A 19,953-nucleotide genomic window follows, 5' to 3' on the forward strand; every position below is an offset into this window, starting at 1 on the left:
TCTGAAATAACCCCTTTCTTATTTCTGATTTAGGGATGGAGGTGCATGATATCATGCACCTCATTCAAAGTCCCACAACCCCTTTTCTTTCTATATTGAGCATCTGTAGGTCATCCTCAAGAGGAAGATGGAAGAGTGCAAGGTCTCTAACATCCACCAGCTCTGTGAAGTCATCATGGAGGAGTGGAAGAAGACTCCAGTGGCAAGCTCTGGTGAACTCTATGCCCAAGAGGGTTAAGGCAGTGCTGGAAAATAATGGTGGCCACACAAAATATTGACACTTTGGGCCCAATTTGGCCATTTTCACTTGGGGTATACTCACTTTTGTTGCCAACGGTTTAGACATTATTGTTTATGTATACAAGCTGTACACTCACTACCTTACATTGTAACAAAGTGCACAGTCTATTTGCCTTTAGTAAATTAACCCCTATGAGTACTTTTGTTCCCTTTTTGTGAAATCTGTTAGGTTATGGGTGTCCTGTGCCAGTACTCTTTCTTTTCATGTGTGAACAATAAACTTTTATTTGTTACAACCTAAAGTGAATGGTGTTCTTCTGTTCACATCCCACTATTACCTAAATAATCTACTCCCCGATTTGAAATGTCAACCCACCCTGTCTCACCTTGTTTCGGACTTTGAGTGAGGCACAAGACACGTGTTATGAGAAATTGTAAAATTGTTTAATTGGCATGTAAACAAAGCATTGAACATGAGTATTTTTATCTATATACACAAGATGATGGCATACAAAAAAGAAGTTGCCCTCTGCAAGTGTGTTTGCTCCGGAGCTTAGTAAATGAGGTAAGGCTTCACTTTGCAAAGAATACCCAATCATGTGCAAGAAAAATAAAATAGCATTTTTGCTTGCACATGATTGGATAATGGAAGTAAGAATAGCTTCTGCTCATTCACTAAGCTCTGGAGCAACTAACTGCACCTGCAGAGTGCAACTGCACTTTGCAAAAGGTACAGTCTATTTGCCTTTAGCAAATCAACCCCACAGTCTCTGAAGAAACTTTCCAAATTTTTTACAGACCCTCATCACCTCTGGTGATCATCTATGGCTCCTTAATCCCCAGGCTCCACAGGCTAGGTCCAAATTCCAGGCCCATCCAAACCACTTGATCACTTCCTCAGGCAGCAGGCCTTAGAGGTTTAAGCGGCAAAAACACCCCTCCCCTAGGCAGGAGGTCTAGAGGAGACTAGACAGACTTCCCAAAGTCACTCCCAGAATATTTAGGGAAACTCCTACTGGTTGGTCAGGGAGAAATAAATATTCATAACTCTGGTTAGTGTAACTCTCATACTATTTCCAGAGGCAGCGGTGCCACCTGCAGGCAGCAGAAAGCCACATACAGTAGAAAGAGAAAGCCTAACTAGCTATCAATTCAGCTAAGCTGACTGCAGCTTAGCACCACTAAACATAGACACTCCTGTTAAGGGCAGGGTGGTGTACACTTAAGTATGCCTGTGTGAACAAGGCCTTAAACACTGATGATTTGTGACCCTCAAACTACACTGGCTGCCTTTTATTTTTTGTTGCCATTTGTGAAAATTATAAAAAGCTTTGTAATCCTAAGACATTTCTTTGGTGCTAATTTTTGGCTCAACGATACTTAGATTCCCTTATTTAAGTGACCCCCTCCCACTACTAGTGAAGGGAAGTAATTTCATTGAGAAATTCAACCTATCAGGCTCAAACTATTTTTCTAATTGGCTGAAGGACTTATGCCCTGTGGCTTATCTTTACTCCAAAGTACAATTGGAACAGACTTACATTACAGGCACGTAAGGTGCTAATGACTATACCAAGTCATGTAATCATTAATTTACAACTGGCTGGTAGTCCATGAAGGAACAGAAAGACCCCAATAACATTCATACAGACACACACTCAAACCCACACCACACATGACTCCCCTATGTAGCGGAAAATTATACACAGAACAATCCCTGGTTAGTGAGTAGGCAACCTTCAGACCACAATTCCTGATTTACTTACTCACTGAGTGAGTTGTGAAGAAAGGACAACCCCCCCCCCCCAGAATTCTTCTGAGACATTTAGCTATGGTTGCCATATTTTGGTGAATTTCTTAGGGCATGCCCTACTTTTTTTTATATATCAATTACAATTTGGGGAGAACCCCATGAATGTTAATGGTTGAATGGTTTTATGTACATTAAGTAACAAAGTCCTGGCGTGTGTACGAGGAACATGATCATTAAGAATTCCTAAAAGTCCAACCTCTGGGGTATGAAGTATTGGTAAATAAAGCTTGTGGTCAAAGAAAGCAAATAGATCCTTCCAAAAGGTTGAGAGTCCAGAACAGCTCCAAAACATATGAAAAAAATCAGCAGCAATCATATCCCATCTAGAACATGCAATATCCTGACCTAATCCCATCCGAACTAGCCTGGTCGGTGTGTAGTGCAGGTGATGTATGAACTTAGATTGAATCAATAGGTCAGCAGTGCTAATTATGTTCTGAAAGCATATCTCGGTTTCCTCTTCTCAGTCCTCTTCAGAAAGTTCAAGCATTGACAGCAGCCAATTGGGATGAGAGTTCTGGAAAGGATCTGCCTCCACCAACTTGATGCGACCATAGAAGATCATCACCAACTTGGCAATCTCCAGAAACCATAGGAGGTCCTCTATGGAGGCTTCCATGAGCTCAGTGGTCAATTAACCAAATTGTGTCTGAATGGCATGTTGTAGTAAAAGATATTTAAAAAATAATTTATTGTCAAGACCATATTTATGTCTGAGTGTGTCAAAGGGTAGTGAGGTATTATCCTCAACTATAGGAGATAGATTAGTAATTCCAAATCAACCCCACCATGGTGAGTCCGGCGAGTCCTGGTGACCAAAGAGCTCAGGGAGATTACGATGCTGCCACAGGGGGTTCTGTGGCAAGATACCCGAAGAGGACTGTGTCAGAATTTTTCCCCCTCCCTCCAAGCCATAAAACTGACATCAACTGGAGAAAATCTGGAACCCCCAGATTTCTTTGACCTATGTAGCCCGTCCCTGAGAGAGGTAGAGGGTCCAAAGAGGGTCGACAGGAGTACTGTGGAGGGAGTTTGGGGATCAGAGTGTAACCGGTTATGGACGTACGTGCAATAAAATAATTCCTTAAGTTTGGACAGGCCAGGCCTCCCGTGGCCTTAGCTGCCTGTAGTGAGGACCTTGCTATACAAGGTATATATATTTTCCAGACAAAGGAAAAGAGGGTGGAGTCTACTTTGGCAAAAAGTTTTTTAGGGAGAAAAACTGGGGCAGTTCGAAAACAATACTGACATTTTGGTAAGAAATTCATTTTAACCTTTTCATCATCTGCTTGACTATAGGAGTGATGTTGAGTTCTTTGTATTTAGAGAGATCGCCAGGTAAAGAATGGCGTTAATTGGAGATGTGACCTCTGTAGATATTCAGTTGGTAAAGGGGAGGCCTATGGGAAATGCCTGAGATTTTTCCCATCCCATCTAAAGCCCGGAAACCGCACCAAACTCCTCCACTATGTGCAGCAGTTTAGTGAATGTGCTCTCTCTACTGTCTAATTATATAAGGGCATCTCCGCATAGAGAGAGTTCTTCTCCTCTATTGGACCAGAGCAGATGCCCCCTATCTCTGACATCTGCCGCTGCGCCAGGGCCAGGGGCTCAATGGCCAGTGCAAACAGAAGTGGAGAAAGAGGGCACCCCTGCCTGCCAAATATCTTTGTTGGTGCGGACTCTGGCCCTCGGTTCGGCATATAATAGCTAAACCCACTGGACAAACTGCGAACCAAAACAAATTTGTGCCATAGCTTCCCATAGGAAGGACCAACTCACAGTGTTGAAGGCTTTTAACACGTCTAAGGATAGGACCAATCCATAACAATTTGCATGTAATGCACTATGAATATGCAAGAATAGCCTACGAATGTTATCAAAGGTGCTCCTGCCAGGCATAAAACCAGATTGATCTGGCGGTATGAGAGATAGAATAACTGTCTGAAGTCTAAGAGCGAGAATATTTGCTAGTATTTTTGCGTCATTGTTTAGGAAAGATATGGGATGATAGACCTGTACTTACCAGGTTTGGGTATGATAACAATGAGTGCTTCATTCATAGAGTCAGGAAGTTTTCCCTGCTTAAGAGGGTCCTGGAATGTCTTAAGCAGCCTTGGAGCCAGGTCCTCTATGTGTGTCTGTTACCATTCTGGGGGAGGGGGGGGGCATCTAGGCCCGGAGTTTTACTGGTTGGTAAGAGGCGTATAGCCATAGTTATTTCCTCCAACGTGATAGATTTATCTAAGAGAAGTTGCTGGGGGGTACTAAGTGCTGAAAATTCAAGTGATTCAAAGAAACCCATAAAGGCTTGCTCTGAAGGTACAGTCATATCCTCATAGAGCCTGCTATAGAATTCTGAAAAGGGTTGGTTGATAGTCAATGCGTCAGAGGTAGTTGACCCGTCTGGGAGTTGAATTTCAACAATCGTACTGTCCTGAAAGTCCGTGTGGGCAAGATACGCAAGAAGCCTACTTTTTTTTCCCCCATGCTCATGAATACGAGCAGAGAAGTACGATTGTTGCTTCCTAGTCAAATTCACCATATGGAGCTGCAGCGCCTAATGAGCATCTGTCAGCATACCACGAGTCTGGGAGGAAGGACTACTCATGTGACGGAGCATGCCTCATCCAATACTTTTTAGAGAGCCTCTTGCGTGGCCCGCCCAATGGATCTATAACGTTTAATACGTGAGATATAGGAACCCCTGACCACCACCTTAAAGGCATGCCAGACAGGGCCCCTGGCTGCAGAGTCAGAGTTGAAGGACAAGTAATTGGCCATGTCAGTTGGAATGGACTCTAGTATTTCCGGCATGGAGATCAAGAGATGGCTGAGTCTCCAAGCCCAAAACAAGGGTCTGTGGCCCAAGGTCAAACCCACCTGTATTATAGAGTGATCAGACAAAGTGTGGGACAGATATGCTATGGACTGGACACAGGGCAAAAGGTCACCCATGGCCAGTGCATAGTCTAATCTGGAGAGGGCAGCATACATATCCATAGGTATTGCACCATGCACGAAAAATTTTTGATTACGATTGTAGAGGCTTCAGTCTAATTTAGGCTGCAACACAGAGTTAAAATCCCCAAGAATGAGCATAGGACAGCTAGGTAATGTGGCAAAATGTACATTGAGTTCAGAGAACACTGCAACCGTGACCGGAGGGGAAAGGTATACCGTGACCAACAGGAGGGGAATTCCATATAGAATAATATACTGTCCCTTAGGGTCCAGAATAACTTGATGACATGAAAATGGTAACCCTTTACAAATTAGAATCACAACCCCCTCGGGTGTAGTTAGAATAGGTAGAGTGGTAGTTATGGGCCACCCATTGTTTTTTCAGAGCCAAAATCTTAGAACTTATGAGATGAGTCTCATGGAGGCAAAGGACATGCAATTTATGTTGCTTCAGGGCCTCGAAGAAACAAGCTCTTTTAAATTTTGAATTCAGTCCATGGACATTCCATGAACAAATATTTACCATGGACATAGGGTAGACATTATACCTACAGGGCAGGAGGGAAGGGGGAGGGGGGACTTACATAGGGCTCTCCATCTCCAGTCACAGCTACAGAAGGTCAGGAGGGTTGCAGTGGTGCACAATCATACTTCCACACATACAACATACACACAACAGCAAAACTATGTACAATAGCATAATCATTAACCAAAAAGGGTAGCGTTACCCCTGCTTAGCTCCAAAAAAGGGGAGTAGGCTTATACTCTGAACTTGTACCATGCGTGGGGTGCATGGCCAGCAACAGAAAGCAAAGGGTTTCAGAAAAACAAAATAGTCAGTGTTCAACAAAAAATCAGGGGGAGTTAGAGTAACTCACCCCATGGCAGCTCAGTAACTGGGAGCCATTTCCTCCAGCAGGAAATGTGTATTGTCAACCAAACTTTCGCTTGACAGAGCTTCAATAGTGGATAGCAAAAGGATAAGGGGACAAGGGTGGGGGGAGAAAGATGATTCAGCTTTTCCAGCTTAGTGTGTGGACATTCATCAGGCAGGTGGCTTAGTTGGGTGAGGCAGTGATTCTTACCAAGATAGGGCTTCTTGTGGGGATTGGAAGAATTGAACCCTCCCTTGGTGGGTAACCCGAAGGGTAGCAGTGAAGAGCAAGGAGTATTGGATATCCCACTCCCGGAGTTTCTGCCTGACACACTGACTGGCTCTTCGGTTACGGACTGTCGCAGTCAGTCAGGAAACAGGGACACCACAGCGTTGTTGATCCGGAGACTTCCCTTCTTTCTGACTACCCCAAAATGGAGTCACAATACCTTTAATTAAGGAGGCAAATCACCATCATACGTGGAGGGTGCCCCTCAGGGAGGGGATGCCCAGGGACTTGGTGGGCCCTCTCAATCACGAAGCAGGGGGAGAGTTAATTGCAGCCAAATTCTTGTTCAAACCAGCTTTCTAGGAAGGCTACAGGGTCAGATCCCTCCTTCAGGAGACAAACCAGATGCAGTTTATTCCTTCTGAGATGGTTCTCAAGGTCATCCAGAGAGATATACACCACCGCTTAAAGGCAGGTCCTGGGAACTCAGAGATAATTGCTCCAGGTGAAGGGATCCGGGTGCGAGCCACAACATGCAGATAATGTGGATAATGACAGAACTATGGACGGCCGCACTCCAAAGCTAAAACGATGCTTTATTCAAATAATATTTAGGACACAGCAAATGACATTATCTCAAGATCATCCACCCTATCTTCTAGGGTTGCAATCTTTCCCCTATAGGTATTACGTTTGGGCAGTATGGGGTTAATTCGATTAAGTTTGGGCATGAGCATTAAGTCGATCTTTAGGCCCTCCACCTTCCCCATAAGGTCTGTGTATTTTAAATCCAAGACATTTTTAAAAAACGAAGGACATCAAGTGATTCAAGCAGACCGTGCTTTAATTATAGAGACAGGAATTAGAGAGGTGGAGGTGAAAAGTAACAAAAACTCACCTACCAGCTGGAAAAAAAGGTCCTGTGGTGTTCCAATTCTACGCCATGTGATCTGCAGTTGCAGTACCCTGAGATGCTGACCTCAGCAGAGCCCCAAATGATTGTACACTCTGCTGATGTCACCATTCATCAACTACAATACAAATAAGTCTCAGAACTTCCCAGGAAAATGTCTGCAGTCAGCGATGATAGCTGCCACTTTAACTACTGACAATGAAACAAAGAAGAATAAAAGATATGGGAAGAAAAAATAAACATTTTTACTTATTTATTTTCATATAATCATCTCTAAATTGAAACCTTCTAAAAGTTCAGTCATTGTTCAACTAAAGACATCATATTTATGCTTTTATTGTATTAATATTGCAAGCTCTGAGTTCAAAGACATTACTATACAGTAATAATATAACATAAGTAATCATAATGGCAAGCATGCACTCTTGCTTGTGTTCACATTGCATTTCAGAGGTATTTTAACTTTCACAGAATATAATCCAGCTATTTTATATGTGTAGAGGTTAAATGAGAGCTCTGCCCCAAAACTATGAATTTAGTTTGGAATGGAAGGTCACAAGGGCACCTGTTTTGAAAATACTGAACTGGATCTACATGCAACATTTTCTAACAACAAAAACTAACATCCCAAATTGTAAAATGAAAATAGAAAAAATAAATGTTGACTTAAACAATGCACAAATAATAAAACAAACCACATAAATGTAAATTTATTATCTAAGGCTCGGTTTACACTGGGGCGACTTGTCAGGTGACTTAGTCGCCTGACAACTCGCGCTCCATTCAGTGCAAAGGAACCGTTCTGAGTTGCTCCGACTTACAAAAAGGTTCATGCACTACTTGGGGGTGACTTCAGAGTGGCTTGCATTGACTTCTATTAAAGAAGTAATTTGCAAGCTGCACTAAAGTCATGCTTTGTGGGTCAGCTTCAAAGTCAATCATCCCAGTGTGAACCAAGCCTTAGTTGTACTTGTCAGCTTATTCCAACAAAATCCTACTTTAGGCCTCTTTCACTTGGGTGTATCTAAGTGTACATCCATGCAAAGGGTTTGCCTGCACATGTGTTCTGTGCATGCATGCAGGCAGTCCCATTCATGTCTTTTGGGATGCAGCAGCTGCACAGCCATAGCCTCTGGTTGCAATTAGACAGTCCTGCTGCAGCCCAAAAGACATGAAGGTGGCTGCCTGCATGCAGATGCATGAAACACCTGTTCATCCTGAGCCTTTTGCATGGATGTATGTTTGGATACACCATGTGAATAAGGCATTTAAAAAAAAAGAGCTCAGCCCATGCACAAATAGGTAAATGAAACAGCCTCTATTGGCATAAATTACATGTATCAAAATGATTATTTAATCACATTCAACATACAGGGATGGGTGCCAAGGGTTAAAACAAAAGGAACCAGAACCTCCTGGTATCCATCTAGCACTGCATAACTGCAGTGATATTATATACATTAGAAATCTGTCTGTTTACATATATCACACATTTGATATACCATATGTGATCCACAGAAATTCACAGCATATAAAGATAAATTGATAGCATGGGCTAATCTTTGTTGGATTACAAGCTCCTGCTACTGTAAGTTTGGTAAATAAAAAGTATGTACAGACTGATCAAGCTTGGCTAGCATAATCTCAGGGAAATGCTGCTGCACTGGAAAGTTTCCATTTACCAAGCCATCAGAAGATAGAGCAAAAATTGCTGCACACAGCTCAGGTCACGACAATTTATTAAATCTTCCTGTCTGCTGGAAGATTAACAAGTAGTTGTGACTCGATCTGCGTGTAGGAATTTTTGCTTTACATTCACTGGCAGGTTGGTGCCATTATCTTTTGGCACAGAGCTGACTGCACGAGTGTGGAGGTTCAGTGCAGGGACACCTGGGGTGGGATAAACTGAGTATACAGACAAAAATTACATTTTAAAGCTTAGTTTAGGAACTGTTATGTTCAGAATTTAGGCAACGAAATTTTGGTTTGATTATAGAGATAAAATGTGGAGGGTTGAGTAAATAGAGCTCACATTACATGTATTTTAGGGGTGAGGGCATTAGTAATAGGGTCAAATGAAATGTTTAGTCATAGGTTAAAAGTTTGGTGCTAGGGTTCATTCAGGAGAAGAGTTAAGCATTGGGAGCAGTTTACGACACTGGAAGAGCTAGAGAAGCTTTAGAATTCTGGGGTCCCCCCGGCGGCACTTGTGGCTCCTCCTCGCATCTGTAAACCCCCTGGGAGAAGCGCAAAATGTAAATGTAATATGCATCTGTTTATTTAAAGCTGTATTTATAGCTGTGTTTTATGTGGACACGGTTTAAGTCCCAGATGTTCTTTTCTTGTACCTGTTTAAAGAAGCTATACTTGGTAATAGAGTTCTGTGGATTTTATATAGATTTTCTTGGAGTTTTTTTCCAGTTACTGCTCCCAGTGTAGCCTTTTTGCCTTAGAAGATAACCAAGATAACTCATATCACTGAAAGCAACTGAAGGGGGAACCTCACTACATCAAACCTTCCCTGCTTGGCTCTGCTTTCGAATACAACTTTACAAAAGCGTATCATTATTTAATAACAAGGAAAGGAGCAAAACACTGGATGCTAAGTGATATAACCCAGAGCAACCAAGCACAATTCACTTTACCTGAGTAGTACATAATGGACTTTGACTTGATGCACTTTGCTCCTTGCAATATTTTGTTCAGAAGGCCTGCAGCTGAAAATTAGAGTTCTTCTTTGAGACCTAATTTGGAGTCTTTCTTTTGCCGTTATTGTTTTAATTTTGGTATGAGCAAAATAAAGCTCTTAGTATATGAAAATATACACACCTGCAATAAAAATCTACTAAAAGGCTACACGATCAGGTTATAATAATCACTACTATGTAATTTTCCTTTCTAAAGCTACCGTGCCTGATAATGTATCTGTAGATTCCACTGGTGTCAGTGTAACTGACATAAATCTGTAGATGAAATGACAGAAGGAACAGCAAAGGGCCGTGATTGATAAAGAAACTTCACATAATGGAGTGATCAAAGCTAGGCTGCATTTGTTAGCATAGCTGTAAATACTGGGTGCCCTTGTTACCTATTACTGAAAACTATTTTTAAAGTTTTGGGTGGAATTCATCTTTAATGTGAGCCCATCGGCTATTTTAAGCTTTTAACAGTATAAGTCCTGCCTAACAACAGACAACACAAGATTCCCATTAGTACCTTAGTGCTACTTAGAAAACCCTGCTATGTGTTCCTCTTTTAACTTCAGTTTGTTACTGGGACCAGACTTCAGGGCTAGGCCCTGCCATCTGCAAATGGGAATTCTGTAGTGCCCAGTAAGGTTAATCTCATTGGACAGGCAAATGGCCATTGTTATGGATTAGGCCTACAGTCAAAGTTTCAAAGTGGCACATAGAGGAGCATTTTTTAGGTAGTCAACGTATTAGCAGGCATCTTGTGAGGTCTAGAAGACACCTACTTCTTAATATTTAAAATAGCTGACAGTCTCACTTTAAGTTGCAAAGACCCACATTTTAATATCCTTTCTGCAATATATCACTACATCGTCCATATTGTACCCTGTGTCAATGAACGTATTCATTTGAGATCTACTAAAGATCCTGCTTTTCATTCTGCTGTGGGTAAGAGTGCAACTCTTGAAAGTGAAAATGAGTTCAATGAATAACCAATTTTTTTTCTTCTCTCCTAATTTAGTTTATTAGCCTTGTTAGTCATTCTTGTGGCATTGACTTTGTTTTTCTTATGTTTTAAGGGAACAGCATGAACAAGAAGCTGATGAGACATAATAAAAAATGATAAGCTATTTGTATTGGCTCACTACAACATTATGCACACCATTGTTTTCTTTTAATGACTAGTTTCATATCCCATAATGTCTGCTACCTTGTAGCGGAAGAACATGATATCACATACAATTCTACAGATGCTCTGATGTGGTCTGCTTAGATTCACTCATGTGTTATTGTTTCCATCGGCTCCCTTGACTCAAAACCTACATAAAAAATGGTAATGAATCAGTAGCTATACACTATAGAAAACAGAAAATTCCTTCCACTTTGTTCTGGATTCAGCCTAATAAGTATGTTTTAATGCAAACTAAGTCAAACTACCCAAAACACTACAATAAAATGTTCAGAAAACACTTAAGTTATATATCAAAATACAACCATGGAAGCCCTAACCAGTTATCCTGCCTTAGACATCCTGATCCACTGTTTGTAGACCAAGTCCAGAAAGACTCAGAGGAATTTTTCAAACTAGTGAGTGTGTATACACAGTATGCTCTTGTACAGCCCATGCATTAAAGCAAATGATCAAGGCATATAATACAGGTATGTTCAACTGGGGGGACATATGTCCCAAAGAGGAAGGGGATGCCTGTGTCTACTTGTACAGGATAACATCTAGATATATTGTACACATACAAGTATATTAAAGGGCCATGCATGCCAGTGCTAGATGCGATTTGGGGCGGGGGTGCAGGCAGTGTGTAGTCCATTCCGGGGAGTGGAGGGGGGTTTGCAAAAATTACATTAAATTCTTAATGTCTGTTTGAGTTTTAATTCAAGTATGATGCACATCAACAAAGTAAAATCCTAGGCGATCATTGCGTAGACTCAACATCCATGTTTAGGGTCCAACGTTACCAATGGGTGCATGTATTCTCCAGGTTCCTGCATGTGACTTTGAATTCTGACTTCAATGCAGATAACATGGCAAAATCTTGATTCTGTATCACAAAATCTTGAGATGCTGAATAACCCAGAGGAAAAATACACACAATTAAAACTTCATCAGCGTTTCACATGGTCTGAACAGAGTGAAATGCCAGATCAGTGTGAGGTCCCAGAAGGAATGGATTCACTATTGCATCCTTGCCCCTCACACAGCACATTACAACACGAAGTGCTTTTCCAAGATGCAGGGAGGGAAGGAGGAAAGAAGATGGGCATATATTGCCAAGAAAGCCATAATCAAGTAGTATACCATGCTGGCTAAAGGATGGTACACGTGGAGAGGTCACACCAGGGATATGGGCACTGGGCTATGTGGATTGCTGTGAACAAAATCTGGATTGATGAAGGTGAACCCAGCAAATTCACTCTGATCGATACCAGCTAAAACAATTTGATCAGGAGGTGTCAAGACTGCGGCAGCTCGAGTGAAGAATTTGTCAAAGTTTTCTCCGCTTTTCCCACACTGCAACAAAAAATGAAACAAGTAAATTTTCATTTTGCAAGTAAATATCATACTTCACTATATTAATGTTTATGTTCATCCAAATTGATATTTGTGAATATACATTGCTAGGGTGACTTATATAGAGCCTGCTATTCTATGCCTCTTAGAGACTCCATTTCAGAAAATAAATAATATCCAGTAGGGTGACCACAGCCTTACTAGTCAAACCATGTAACTAAAGAACCTCAGTACTGAAGTTTCCAATATAATATAGTTCTGCTTTCTGGTATCTGCCTAAAGCTGTAACTAATATTCTCTTACCCCAGCAGACTTAAAGCTGAATCCAGTCAGACAGATAACTACACAATGCAAATACTGTATACCATATATATTTTTATTATACAGTATTTATACAACTCCAATAGTTTGGTCAGAACTTTACAAAATAAAGCAAGACAGTACAGTTCCAAAATCAATCAAAACAAGAGCCTTAGGAAAGACCTACTTGTGAGCACTTACAATTAAAAAAAAAGGGGGGGGGGGGAGTGATACAAAAGGTATTAACTGTGGGGATTTTACCTGTTTAAGGTATTAACTATGGGAATATGAGATGCTTGAGAAAGTCTAGAGAAATTCTGGAGGTGAGCATGGGAGGATGATGTGACAAAGGGGACTAGAGAGCAGTAGGTCTTAGGAGGAGCATAGAGGATGATTTGGTTGATATTTTGAGATGTGGTTGGAAATAAAGCTGGGGCAAAGCTTTAAATAAAAACGGTTTAACACTGAGGAGCTTGTTTTCTTTGGTGAATCCTGAAATGCTGAGCGGAGGTCCTGGCTGCAGCTGAATTCCTTTGATCTCTGCTGGTGTGCCCTGTGATTCCCAATCATCCCAAGCCATTTACATTGTACATGAACTGCCCTTTAAAGCTTTGAGGTCTGTTCATCTGGTAAGAGGCTGCCATTTTATATATTGGTGATGGAGTCCCTTGGGATTTTTAAAAAGCTTTTATATTACTGGATCACAGTTATATTGGATGTGTTGGACTTATACATCCATTTTTATGCATATTTCTTTCTACTGACCACTGGCTTCAGACTTTATCTTCCTGCCACTGACCACCACCGACTGCTATTTGTTCTTCTCACTGGCCAAAAACGCTTGGTATTTTTCCTCTATAAATATTTATATATATATATATATATATATATATATATATATATATATATATAGTTCACCATTAACAGGGACAATCGGGAAGCAGAATTCAAGGCACTATTGTGAGAAAACTGCCCACGGTAAGAGGTCTGACCAGTTGTTATGATGGTCAGAAATATAGCAACTTAGGAATTGCTCCAAGGACTGATTGGCTCGTTCTATGGCCCCATTAGACTGCAGCTGATATGCAGAGGAGAAAGCAAGCTGAATTCCCAACTGTGCACAAAAAGGCTCGCCAGAACTGGGACACAAACTGTCTACCCCTGTCTGAGACAATCACCTTGGGTATCCCATGTAAGAGAAAGATCTCCAGAGCAAAAGTGGAAGCCAGTTCCTTAGAAGTGGGCAACTTCTTAAATGGAATACAATGAGATATTTTCAAAAACTGGTCAACCACCATAAGGATAACTGTGTTGCCCTGGGAGTTGGGTAACTCCACAATGAAATCCATAGACAGGTGGGTCCAGGGCCTCTCTCCATTGGGTATGGAGAGTATGGCTTACTCTGAGCACACACGGAACAAGCAGCTATGGAGGCAGTTACATCAGCACATAGACAGGCCACCAGAATTATTGGGAAATGGACCAAAAGAGTTGGGAAGAGATTCTTCCCAGGGTAGACAGCAGCCTTGGGAGAATGGTAATTCTAGAGCACGGCAGTACGGAGACTCTCTGGGACAAAGCAGCGGTCACAAGGTTTCTCAGAAGGAGCATGGACCTGAGCAGAAAGAATTTTGTCACCCAAAGGAGAAGTGAGACTGGTGCAAACTGTAGCCAGAATATGATTAGGAGGAATCACAGGAACCAGAACCAACTCCATCTTGGAAGTAGAGGAAAGTGTCAGCCATTACATTCTTAGTATCGGGTAAGAATGAGACAATGTAATTGAAACTTGACAAGAAAAGAGCCCATTGCTCCCTTCTGGGAGAGAGGCATTTAGCCTCCAAGAAGAATGTGAGATTCTTATGGTCAGTAAGAATGAGAACCGGCACAGTGGTACCTTCAAGGAGATGTCTCCATTCTTTCAGGGCTAAAATGATCGCTAACAGCTCTCTGTCACCAATCTCGTAATTGCACTTTGCAGGTGACAATTTCTTGAAAAAGTAGCTACATGTATGCATAGCGCTCTCAGGGGAAGGATGTTGAGACAGAAGGCACCAACTCCAGTCTCAGAAACATCAACCTCAAAGATAAAAGGTAGGTAGGATCAAGATGTGCCAACACAGGAGCAGAAACAAAGGCAGCCTTGAGAATCTCAAAGGCCTTAATGGACTCCAGAGACCAACTCTGTGGGTTACCGTCCTTTCTGGTCATATCAGTCAGGGGCTTGACCAGAGACGACAAGTTATGGATCCATCGAAAAACCAGCAGTGGAAATTACATAACCCAGAAATGTAACCTGTTCATGATGGAATTCTCACTTCTCCAATTTAGATATATTGTTCTCTCTTAGTTTCTGAAGCACACAGCAGACATCTGTGTGGTGGCTCTCCAGGGACTTGGAAAATATGAGGATATCATTGAGATAAACCACCACACATACAGTAACTGCAACAAATCTCGGACGACATTGTTAATAAATTCCTGAAAACTGCCAGGGTGTTACAAAGGTCAAAAGGCATTACAAGGTACTCAAATGCAGTTTTCCACCCGTTGCCCTTCTTAATCCTCACGAGATTGTATGCCCCTCTCAAACCAAGCTTTGTGAAAACCGCTGCTCCCTTGAAGTGGTCAAATAACTCCATAATCAACAGAATCGGATAGGCATAGGGGTCTCAATCGTCAAACGATTGAGACCCCCATGATCAATACAAGGTTGCAGTTCACCACTCTTCTTCTTCACAAAGAAGAATTCAGCACAAGCAGTAAACAAGGATTTGCAGATGAAACCTTGAGAAAGTGTGTCTGCAACATATACCTTCATGGCCTAAACTTGGCCACGAGGGGGTATGGCACCATGTTGAAGGTCAATTGCGCAATCATATGACTGGTGTGGAGACAAACTACCGGCTTGACCTTTGTCAAAGACATCACTAAAATCACAGTACTCCTTCAGCAGGGAGGAGAGTGAAGAGGTGCACAGGACCCTGGCTACTTTCTGGAAGTATGTCTTACTGCATTGTTGTGACCAGGAGAGAACCTCAGCATGGAGCCAATCAAAAGAGGGGTTGTGCCTCTGTAACCAAGGATAACCAATAATCAGTGGAAACTTATGTGAGGAAATAACTTGGAATTGGATTATCTCATGGTGAAGAGCCCCTACAGCCATGGACAATGGCACAGTCCCATGAATCACATGGGCAGGCTGTAGGGGTCTCCTGTCAAGAGCCTCAATGGCAAGTGGAGTCTCCAGCAGCAGAATCGAGGGGTTTGATACAAAAGTGACTTGCCTGGCCACAATAAAGGCACAATCTCTCCCTCCTCCTAAAGGTTCTCTCATCCGCAGAGAGGCGTGAAACCCAAGTGCATGGGTTCACCTTCACTGACCGACTCGGTACCAGGAGGCATGGGGGGTGAGGGAGGCAAGGGTGGGACTGCAAAGCTCGGAGACAAATGTACAGGATGCTTCCGCAAGCACTCCTTAAAAGAGTCTTTCTCTGAGTCTGGAGTCAATGAGGATGACAAATGTGATCAACTTCTCCAGCTCAGTGGATATATCTCGAGCTGCTATCTCACCTTTGATGGTATCCGAGAGACCATGAGAAAAACCAGCCATGAGGGCCTTGTTGCTTCAAGCAACCTCTGCTGCCAGAATACAGAATACAATGGCGTAATTGGCAACAGTTCTTGTACTCTGATGGACATGAGGCACCTGGCAGCAGAAGTGGAGCATGCGGAAACATCAAATACCCTTTTAAAAGAAGCCACAAACTCAGGGTAACTCAAGACAACAGGTTTTTGCGTCTCCCATAGAGGGTTTGCCCAGGCCAAGGCTCTCTCAGAAAGCAAAGATACCGTGAAACATACTTTGCTTCTGTCCATGGGAAATACCTGGGCCAGCATCTCAAAGTATATCTCAACCTGGTTGAGAAACCCTCTGCATTGGGTGGATCACCCCCAAATCGCTGGGGTAGCGGAGCGGAACCTGACATACCTCTTATAGAGGTAATACTCGTGGCGGGTACCTGTTCAGAGACTGGAGCAGCAGCAGGAATGGCCTGCAACACAGGTTGTACCAGACTCCACTGGTCCCTGCCTCTGTAGATGGCCCATTGGGGCTGCCTTACTTGTCAAGGCCTTTCTCTGAATGTACCAGATGCAAGAACGACTGTAACTCTCTACTTCAGCCCTCATGGACGGCCAATAGAATCAATCCCTGAAGGTTCTATCTGGACCTAAATGGCCATGGTCATCGTGAAGGGCGTCAAAACTACCAACCAATGGTTCTCAGGGAGGAACGGTTGATGAACATCCTCTGGTTCTTCAGATGGGCCCCTCCAGGATATGACTCCATCTTCCAGCTTCATTCATTCCCACTCTTTATAGACCACCTTAGCTCCCTCAATGGAGCTATTGAACAGCATCTGGGGATCCCGAACCGACATGGGTCTTCACGTTGATCTCTCCTCATGTTTTCTCTAGTAAACTAAGGCAGTTTTTGACTACACACCTGTGTCAAATCACAATAGTATCTTGGTACTCCAGCGGGGGTGACCCCTGCGGCTTTGACCCCTGTTGCCCCACTATGTCTGTTGTCTACTCCCTGACATATGGCTAGTACTCCCTCAAGGGGCAAATTGACCCAGTTCTTCTGACCAGTATCTGTGGCATAAGGAATTTGGGAAAGAGCATCAGTGTCTCGAGTTCCCACCCCTGGCCAATATTTCAAACTGAACCGGAACTCAGACAAAGAGGCCAACCACAGATGTCCCATGGAATACAACTTGGCAGTGGACAGCAAATAAGTCAGAGGGCTGTTATATGTTTTCACCACAAACGTGACCCCATATAGGTAATCCCATAACTTGTCTACTACAGCCCACTTGAGGGTCATAAAATCTAGTTTGTGTATCGGATAGTTCTTCTCAGGGAGAGTGAGACTGCGACTCACATAAGCCACCGGACGAAGCTTCCCTTCCGCCTCCTGATATAACACTCCCAATAGGCCATCTCTGCTAGCATCCACATGTAATTCATAAGGTTTAGAGGGATCAGCACTGGCCCACACAGGCGCTTCAATAAGGCGTTCAAAGGCCCTTTCATACCACCCGGTCCATTGTTCTTAGACTCCTAGGACCTCCAGGATGAGCTTTTTGCAGGTCCCCTTCCGTCTGCTTCCGTAACAACTCATTCAGAGGCTTGGCAATCTGCAAAAAATTATTCACAAATCTTCGATAGTAGGAGCAGGAACCCAAAAACTATCTTAACCACTTAGCAATCGGTACATAGCCGAATGACGGCTATAGGGTTGTTGCTTAACTCTGGGAGGATGTACTATAGCGTCCTCCCAGAATTCTGCTCTCATGCGCCCCCTGTATCCATGACCGCCGGGTCCTGTGGATCACGGATCATGGTAAACGGCTGCTCATTGCGGCCATTTACCACGTGATCGCTCCGTCAAATACCCAGCCATACTCGGTGATACCCTGCAATACCCAGCCATACTCTGCAATACCCAGCCATAGTCGGTAAAACCCTGAAATACCCAGCCATAGTCGGTGATACCCTGCAATAACCAGCCATACCCGGTGATACTCTGCAATACCCAGCCATACTCGGCCATACCCAGCCATACTCTGTGATACCCAGCCATACTCGCCCATGCTCAGCCATACTCTGTGATACCCTGCAATACCCAGCCATACTCCGTGATACTCTGCAATACTTGGTGATACCCAGCCATGCTCGGCCATGCTCAGCCATGCTTGGCTGTACTCAGCCTCTGTATGTTGCCAGGCTGTGGAAGTCTCACACACGTGTTATCGCCGTACTCAGGAGAAGTAGGAGAATCTATTTTGGGGTGTAATTTTTGGTACGTACATGCTATGTGTTAGAAATATTGTATAAATTAACAACTTTGTGTTAAAAAAAAAAGCATTTTAACCACTTCCCGCCTGCCGGCCGTCATATGACGTCCTTGACTTTGTACGGGGATATACGGGGATATTTCAGACTTCCCAGCCTAGAGGTGAGATGTGGGGTCCTATTGACCTCATATCTCACTGTAAAGAGGACCTGTCATGCCATATTCCTATTACAAGGGATGTTTACATTCCTTGTAATAGGAATAAAAGTGATTAAAAAATGTATTTTTGGGGAAAAAAGTGTCAAATAAAATAAAAAAGTAAAATAAATGAAGTAAAATTAACAATAAAAAAAAAATGTTTTAAAGCGCCCCTGTTCCCATGTGCTCGCATGCAGAAGCGAATGCATACATAAGTCCCGCCCACATATGAAAACGGTGTTCAAACTACACATGTGAGGTATTGCTGCGAATGTTAGAGCGAGAGCAATAATTGTGGCCCTAGACCTCCTCTGTAACTCAAAACATGTAACCAGTAAAAAAAAATAATTTTAAATATAATTTAATTTTAAATTTAATTTATCACCTATAGGGATTTTTAAGTAAGTGACGTTTGGCGCCATTCCACGAGCGTGTGCAATTTTGAAGGGCGACATGTTAGGTATCTATTTACTCTGCGAAACTTCATCTTTCACATTATGCTAAAAACATTGGGCTAACTTTACTGTTTTGCTTAACAAAAAACGTTTTTTCCCCAAAAAATGCGCTTGAAAAATTTCTGCGCAAATACCGTGCGAGATAAAAAAAACATTGTATTCTCTAGGGTCTTTGCTAAAAAACATATATAATGTTTTCGGGTTCTATGTAATTTTCTAGCAAATAAATGATGATTTTTACATGTACGAGAGAAATGTCACAATTGGCCTGGGTGCTCCAGAATGCCTGATGGTGCTCCCTGCATGTTGGGCCTCTGTATGTGGCCACGCTGTGTAAAAGTCTCACACATGTGGTATCATCATACTCGGTAGTAATAGCAAAATGTGTTTTGGGTGTAATTTGTGGTATGCATATGCTGTGTGTGAGAAATAACCTGATAATATGAAAATTTTGTGAAAAAAAAAAGGAAAAAAAAATCTTGATTTTGCAAAGAATTGTGGGAAAAAATGACAACTTCAAAAAACTCATCATGCCTCTTACTAAATACCTTGGAATGTGTTCTTTCCAAAAAGGGGCCATTTGGGGGGTATTTGTACTTTTCTGGCATGTTAGGGTCTCAAGAAATGATATAGGCCGTCAGTACTTCAGGTGTGATCAATTTTCAGATATTGACACCATAGATTGTGGACTCTATAACTTTCACAAAGACCAAATAATATCCACCAATTTGTGCTTATTTTTTTACCAAAGATATGTAGTAGTATAAATTTTGGCAAAAATGTATGAAGAAAAATTACTAATCTGGTAATTTTTTTTAATGCATTTTTTTTTACTGAATTTTCGGTCTTTTTTCTATTATAGCACAAAAAATAAAAAACCTAGCTGT

At 42.3% G+C, this 19,953-nt stretch overlaps 1 protein-coding gene across 1 annotated transcript in view; it reads right to left on the bottom strand.

The window, feature by feature from the left end:
- Nucleotides 1–7,258: 7,258 nt before the first annotated feature.
- The window catches only part of PRKCG (protein kinase C gamma), a 610,652-nt gene continuing 597,957 nt past the window's right edge, over nucleotides 7,259–19,953 (bottom strand). The window contains exon 18 of the mRNA XM_077457420.1: nucleotides 7,259–12,250. Coding sequence (XP_077313546.1) covers nucleotides 12,071–12,250 — 180 coding nt within the window. The 3' untranslated portion in view covers nucleotides 7,259–12,070. The remainder of the gene's footprint in view (nucleotides 12,251–19,953) is intronic.

The sequence above is a fragment of the Lithobates pipiens genome, unplaced genomic scaffold, assembly GCF_037356315.1.
Source record: "Lithobates pipiens isolate NorthernLeopardFrog02 unplaced genomic scaffold, aLitPip1_a1.2 Scaffold_27, whole genome shotgun sequence".
In the NCBI taxonomy this organism is placed as follows: Eukaryota; Metazoa; Chordata; class Amphibia; order Anura; family Ranidae; genus Lithobates; species Lithobates pipiens.